Here is a 7,923-nt window from a genome sequence, read left to right on the forward strand (position 1 = left end):
AGGCCCCGCCGGCGGCCGCGGCTGCGGGACAGCGGCAGTGGGCCGCGCCGGCCGCTCTCAAACGCCGGCTTGGTGGCCTGGGCCACCTTGATGGCCTTACCATCCAGGGACTTGCCATTCATGTCTCTGGCGGCGGCCTTGGCGTCGGCGGGGTTTTCGAAGGTGACGAACGCGAAGCCCCTGGACTTGCTGGTTTCTCGGTCTTTCATCAAGAGCACCTCGATGATGCGGCCATACTTGCCAAACTCGGCGTCGAGGGCTTTCTCGTCGGTTTCGGGGCTGAGCCCGCCGATGAAAAGCTTCCCCGGGCGATCCGCTTCAACCATGTCGGCAGCTCGAGCGGTCAGTGGTGGTGGGAGGCGAAGACTCGGCGTCCGTCGTGGCCTTTGAGCCCGCTCGCCGAGGGCGGCTCCTACTGGTCCGGCAGCGCGTCGTCGCGGACCGCAGTCACCGCCCCCCCGCTGCGCAGGCGGAACGCTCCGGTTTGTGCCGCTTGGGTCTGGTTCCCGCGGCCTGGCAGGGCTCTTACTAGTTGTGATTGGTTGGTTGTCCCAGGACGGCAGTCGCGCCATTCGCGAAGGTGGGCAGTTTGGTGACTTTCTTTCCAGTCTCTAAACTTCGACTAATCTGGTCCTGGCTTAAAGTCTTTCTTTCCTGAAACCTCTGATGCGAAATGAAAAGCTTTTAGGTCAAAAAAAAAGATCCCCCCGCCTCGCCGGTTACCTCCTGAGAATTGTAATGCATTACTATCCAAGTTACCATACCATTTTCAAACAACAAAAAAAAAGTTCATCGAAAAAATGAAATGTGATAACAAAAAGTTTAAAAAGTTTGTACATAAAATATTTGTTCTTTTGTATTTGCCAAAGGGGAAGAGATTTGATAGGGAATTGTTGGTGGGATGGGAAGTAGAGGGGACCGTTCTTTGGATGCACAATACTCATCGAAGTAGCACCTGAGCAATCTTGAACGAGGAGGCACTCCTCTGAAAACCAAAATATTTGGGTTCACGTAAAAGAACTGCAATTCAAAATGGTTCCTTACAATATTCTTTGAATGGAAGTGAATGGGAAGAGTAACTTGGTGAACATTATCTTTGAGACTGCAAAGTCTAAAAACACTTAAAAATATATATTTACTGTGGTTTAGGCTTTTTTTTAGTACAAATTTTTCAAACGTTTCCGTGGTGAAAAATTAAATAGTCATGAGAAGCCTATATGTGTGTATGTACAAATATGTGTGTTAACATTGGCTTACTGCAATAGCTATATAATATTGATTAGCAGTAAAAGCAGGCATTTTTATTTCTGACTTCAATGAGGACATCATTAAGGTTTTAAGTTTTACCATGCATCACATCAGTTCTAAGGTAAACCTATCTATGAGAAGTTTTGAAATTTCCTAAAATTATGGATTTGTTAATTTCTTTGTTTTTATGTCCATTTTTACTTCATGTAATTGAAGATTCTATTGTTAGATATTAAAAAAATGAAATTTAACCCAGTAAATTTGGAGCTCGTCTGTATTAAATGATTCACGAATCATGCAGCATCCCACCTAGCAACTAGACGTGCACTCTGTGGGGCTGCACAAAATTTACAGGAGGAAAGGTGGGGGGCAACAGAGCTATTAGCGAAAGAAAAGAAATGATTATTTTTAGGCCAGGACATCTTCAGTAGAAGGTATGAAGCACGGAGAAGCATTTTTATTGAAAGAAAGAAAAACAGAATGTGTTTTCTGGATAAGGAAAGATAAAGAACATGGGGGCAGGGTTGGTAAAGGAAGGGAAAAAAAGTAATTTTCTCCTAAAGTAAAATAATTGTTTCAAAATAAGGAAGGAAAAGATAGGACAAAAGCTGAAAGGTATATGAAAGTTGCAGAAGTTTTGTGGGTGAGGGATCTTAAGAATTTTAAATAAGTCAAGCTAAGATTTCAATGGAAAACTAAGTCAGTTGCATTATTTGTATGTGAACTCTCACGAGATCATTAACCAGGTATATTTTTAAGCTTTTTATCATTTACAGACTATTGTTTTACTGGTACTTTGGCAAAAAAAAAAAAAAAAAAAAAAAAAAAAAGTTCTTACAAATGTATTTCATGTTCAAAAATTTAAAAAAAAAAAAAAAAAAAACCCTGTCAAGTACTCTATAATGCAGGTTTCTCATCACTTTAAAAACAACACTAAACTGGGTAAAGATTTACAGAATTCTTGGGAAACACTGCTAACAAAAAGATCAAGATCAATAGGAACATGGGACTAAATGAATTGATAAAAATGATTATAATTTTTATAACTTTTTATATAAAATGTTACTGGTGTTTGTTTTCCAGATATAAAACACTGTTCTCTCCTAAGCTACCTAAAACCTACAGCAATTTGGTAAATTATACCTTTGTAAACAAAACATTTATCTTTTTCTTCCTACCTGATCCCTCCAAAATTTAAAGTACTCTTATATAATCCATATGTGACCAGATTTAAAGGTGTTAAGTCTTGCATTCATGTTTCCCATTTAAAAAAATGTCTTGTACCTAACTGGGCTGCTCAACCAACAGAGGATTTGAAATTTTAAATTAATAGAAATTGAAGCAGATGACATCTGCTGTGGACTACTAATCCAAGATTCCGGACCAGGCCTATATAATCTAGACCATTATTTTTCCTTTTTTCCTTACTTCAGTTCCTATCCCACAAATAATGAGAGGCCAAGCACTCACTATTATTGTTTCCTTTTTCCTCTTAATTTCTAACTAGAAAGATAACTCAACATTGGGCATCATCTTTAAATCTACTTCACAGATTAGAACGTGCAACTGGTTGCACACATAGGCAAGGATGTCTAATGCCTGGCGATGTCAACCCTAGTAAAGGTACCAGATTTGGAAGAATACTTTTCCTTGAACAGGTACTACAACTTCAATAGCAATAGCCAACCAGAAAAATCTTTAAATTCCCTTGCACAGGTTATATTAGACAAAAGAATTGCTCTTGACCACATCCTAACTAACCAAGGAGGAGTCTGCTCTGTTGTTAATACCTGTTCTTGGATAAAGCACCTCTGGTGAAATAAAGATGAAACTAGATAAAATCTAGGCTCAAATCAAATGATTAAATATGGTAGTGCCTACTGACACCTGTGTTTAATATTTTCATTGACTGCCCTCAACTATTGCCTCTTGGTTCAGATTCTTCAAATTGGACTTAGCAATTATTATAGAAATTTTTTGTTATAAAACTTTGTTTTGCATAGCTCGATGTTATAAGGACATCACTTTGATAATGGTTGTTCACCGTTTTGAGACAATCACTAAGACCTATGAGATTTCACATGAAAAACCTCAAGAAACTATGGAAGATATTTGCTCTTAAAGAAACATAATAAAGCCTTCCTCTGTTCTGGTGCTCTTGCTGCTCAAATATAGCCTAAAGCTCCTAAGGAAAAAGAAAACCACTTTTCCTCCTGCGTGGGACATGACATACCACAAATGAGCTTCCTGGTGACGAGGGATTAACAATAGCATGATAGCCCCAGTGTTGCTTTCTGATAATTTATCAATGATGCTTTCAAGGAAAGAACTTGATTAAAAGAGGGAAAATATGAAAATGTAAATAGATCCACTTTAAAATAGTCAGAGCTGCCATCCCAGAACTACCTTGGACATCTTACTCCTCAAATCTTTGGAATGTTAAAACACGGAAAAATAACCTTTGGACTGGGCCTAAAGCAACATTATGTCTCAAAGAACTGTTTGTAAAGATAATAAGAAAGCAGACAGTATGACTACTGGACTGATGACTACTGGACTGAAAATTAAAAACATTGTTTAGAATTAGCATCACTGTATTAATTTGAAACGCCTTGCTTCTATTGATATAATTGTTCCTCTTCCCTTTCTCATAAATTAGAACACTGGAGCTTCTGCCTGAATCAGTACTTCCCAAATAGCTATTCTTTGTTTTGATCTCAAATAAATGCTTGCTGCCTCTTACCTTGGCTTTTAATTCTAGGTTAACATTTTTATGATGGATATATAAACCCTTCTCAAATTTTTAAATCAGCATCTCACTGGTTCCCTTAGTAATGAATTGAGGACAATCTTTGACAAGTATTCATTCTGCATATGTTTAAGAGTCATGATTTAAAATCCTTGAAAATTATATTTTACTGCATCACTGGATCCACAATGGGCCAATTAGAGTCTTGAAAGGCATTTTAAACCAAAGCAGGGGAAAGAAGACATCTTTTCTCTCTGGTTGCTAAGCTGAAAGAATACTAGTTCAAAGCTGCTTGTGACACATTTCTACCATGTTTACCCCCAATACCATAGCTTCAAAATATCTAAAGCAAAAATGTAAAGTACAGGAAAAAATAGAAAATCTCTCCAACAAAGAAAATGTTCTCAATAATTGATAATTATGCAGCAAAAATTAGTACAAGATTAGAAGTGCATAATTTGAAAGATTTACTGGCAATACATATGTGTGTGTAAGTACTTTAGTTATGAAAAAATGCATCAAGAACACATTAGGAAATTGATTATATATAGGCCATAAAGCCTAGTTTTTTTTCAAGCTTCTAAAAATCTTCCATTTACAAGTTTGATATTTGTCTAAAGAGTCCTTCCCCACCCCTAGATCACAAAGACGTTCTCCTATACTCCCTTCTGTTATTTTTATAATTGTACATTTCAAATTTAGGGTCAGAATCCAGTGAGAGTTCATTCTTTTCATAAAGCTTATTTTAACTAATTTCAAAGAATATTTTCATACAGAACATATCTGATAATTAGGTTAAAATCGGTAACAAAAGGTAACTTTAAAAAATGCCTAAGTTTGTAAATTTACAAGCTTATTTCCTGTGACATATGGGTCAAGGGAAAAAGAATATTCCAGTATAAATTAGAAAATATTTGGACATGATTGCTAATGAAAATACTCCACATTCAAGTATGGGAATTCACCTAAAATGTATACAAAGGGAAATTTACAGCCTTAATGTTTATGATGAGAGAAAAGGTTACAAATCAGCAATGTAAGAATCTAAGAAGTTAACATACTAAGAATAAATTCAAAGAAAACAAATAATTTACAAAATAAATTTATATTTAAAAAACATAAAACGTAAAGAATCAATAAAGCTAAAGTTTGTTTTGACCACCCTGTTTAATTCTTTGACCATCCCTATTTGACTCCTTAACTCGCTATTTAAAATTGCAAATACCTCCTAACCCAGGGCTGTTTAGAATGAGGGATTTGCCTGATGCACAAATTTGAGATGCACCACCCCCTCCGCCAAAAAAAAAACCCTCAGTAATCAAATATTTTTGCGGAATATTTTTTAAAATCAAAATTAATGCAAAAATATCCATGATAACAAAATATAAAAATTTAAAGACAGTAACTAACCCTGAATTGGCACAACCCTAAGAATATGTGCCTCACTTGCCTCACCTTAATCCTGATAGCAGTGACTCAGGCATGTTCTCAAAAATTTAAATGGTAATGCTTCTAGTATACTGTTAATTTAGGGTAAATATTCTATATCATGTTATGGAAGTATCTGACCAAAAAAACCCCTAAATTTTATTAAAACCCATTTCAGTATATATTAGAGTGATTATTTGGTCTTTCTCCATCAACCAACGGATGTCATAAATCATGACATTCCTCCTAATACTTGTCCTCTCTTGCGCTTCTTATAAATCATAAGTCATGGTATATTTTAGTTGTTGGAATTAACAATTTGGCCTTTGCATACACATTTCATAAGTGACATTCAACTGTCAATTTCTCTATAGTGCTATCTTGGTGAGGTTCTAGTATCAAAGTTTTTCTAGCTTTGTAAAATGAAATGGGAAAGTTATCATCCTCTATTATGCTCTGAAATGGCTTAAAAAAAAAAAAAACAAGAATTTTCCTCTGAAAGTTTGGTAGAAATCACCTTGATGAGAAGCATTTATCAACAACTTGGAGTTTTACTTGGGCAGCTTGGAAATCCTGTAGTCTGTGAAGGATAAGATGCTCACCGCAGCCCAAGGCTGCCATGTGAAAGGAATGCCACTTCTGCGATGCATTTAGCAGTGCCTCCCTGCACCACCCCCATGTCTGCAGTCTCTTATTCTGCAGTTTCAGTTACTCAAGTAAACCATGTCCCAAAATATTACATAAAAAATTTCAGAAATAAACAATTCATAAGTCTTAAATTGTGCGCTGTTCTGAGTGACGAAATCTTACACCATCCCGCTCCATCCTGCCTGGAACATGAATCATCCCCTTGTCCACACTTTGTCTTTGCTGTTTATGCTCCCCACCCTTAGTCACTTAGTAGCCCTCTCAGTTATCAGATCAACTGTTGCAGTTTCGCAGTGCTTGTGTTCAAGTAACTCTTATTTTACTTAATAATGGCCGCAAAGTGCAAGAGTTGTGATGCTGGCAATTCACATATGCCAAAGGGAAGCCATGAAGTGCTTCCTTTAAGTGAAAAGGTATGTATGTATAGGAAAAAACCGTGTATTATAGGGTTTGGTACTATCTGCAGTTTCAGGCATCCACTGGGGGGGTCTTGGAAAGTATCCTCCAAGGATAAGGGGGGGACTACTGTACTTCCTTTTCTGAGTTTGTTCTGACAGCCTGAAGCTAGCTTTCTCTAGCCAGCATGACTATCATCACTCAGTAACGACCCCTCTTCTAGGTATCATCTATGCCAAATGCCAGCCATATCCTTGTTCTGTATAGATATCAGCTCCAGTAACATTCCCTATAAATTTTTACGATTGTCATCTGCCCCCTTCTACCTGCCATGGTCCACTCTTGTTTCTATTCCCACCACATTGACCCAGGCGCTATTATTATATCAGATAAATGGCTTCTTATCCCCTACAGACAGGGAGAAAAATAAATGATAAGAGTTTGTAGTGGACTAAACAGTGCCACAGATTTTTTGACACTACTCCAAGAAGTGATTGCCCTTGAATCTGGCCTATAATGTTTTGACCAATGGAGTAAGAGAGAAGTGACTTTATAACAGTTCTGGGGCTAGCTTTTAAGAGAACTGGTAACTTCTACTTGGACTCTTCAAACTGAACTCCCATCAAAGAACTTTTATCTTCTCTGCTAAAGAGACCACATGGAGAAGCCCTAAGACTAGAGGGAAGAGACGCCCAACCCAGCCCAGCCTTCTAGCCATCTTCTCCAAGCCACCAGGTATGCGATTAAAGTGAGCTTCGGGGTTCCAGAGCAACCTGGCTGTCAACTGAATACCATCAAGGGACTCCAGGTAATGTCGCATGTAGCATAAATGCTTAGCTAAGCCCTTTCTGAATTTTAATCCACCAGGTCATGACGTATAGCAAAGTGGTTATTGTTTTAAGCCACTAAGTTTTGGGATGATTCTTACATAGCAATAAATAACCAAAACATTCTTTTACAGAAAATTTCACTGTGCTGTGTTTGTCAAAGGAACCTGTTTCTAGCCTTAAACCCAAAAATAATCTTTATATCTCCTTATATCTTCACAAATGGCTATAGATAATGTTCATTGCAGAAGTGGACTCCCATATCTATTAAGACTAGTGTTCTAAAACAGAGGTCCCCAACTCCCGAGCTATGGACTGGTAGTGGTCCGTGGCCTGTTAGGAACTGGGCCACACAGCAGGAGGTGAACAGTGTGTGAGCGAATGAAGCTTCATCTGTATTTGCAGCTATTCTCCAATGTAGTGTCACTGCCTCAGCTCTACCTCAGATCATCAGGCATTACATTCTGATAGGAGCACTGGTCTCTGGTGCCAAAAAGGTTGGGGACTGCTGTTCTAAAACATTACTGTACCAAAGAATTTCCTAGGAAATTATTTAAAATGCCAGTTCCTAGGGACTCTCACCCAGATATTCTAATTCAGTAAGTCTAGAATGAGGCTCAGGAATCT

At 37.9% G+C, this 7,923-nt stretch overlaps 1 protein-coding gene across 1 annotated transcript in view; it reads right to left on the reverse strand.

Annotated features, from left to right (window-relative positions):
• The window catches only part of RBMXL2 (RBMX like 2), a 1,178-nt gene extending 852 nt beyond the window's left edge, over positions 1-326 (reverse strand). The window contains exon 1 of the mRNA XM_006907562.1: positions 5-326. Coding sequence (XP_006907624.1) covers positions 5-326 — 322 coding nt within the window. The remainder of the gene's footprint in view (positions 1-4) is intronic.
• Positions 327-7,923: the final 7,597 nt, after the last annotated feature.

This window comes from Pteropus alecto, unplaced genomic scaffold, assembly GCF_000325575.1.
Source record: "Pteropus alecto unplaced genomic scaffold, ASM32557v1 scaffold402, whole genome shotgun sequence".
Taxonomy (NCBI): domain Eukaryota; kingdom Metazoa; phylum Chordata; class Mammalia; order Chiroptera; family Pteropodidae; genus Pteropus; species Pteropus alecto.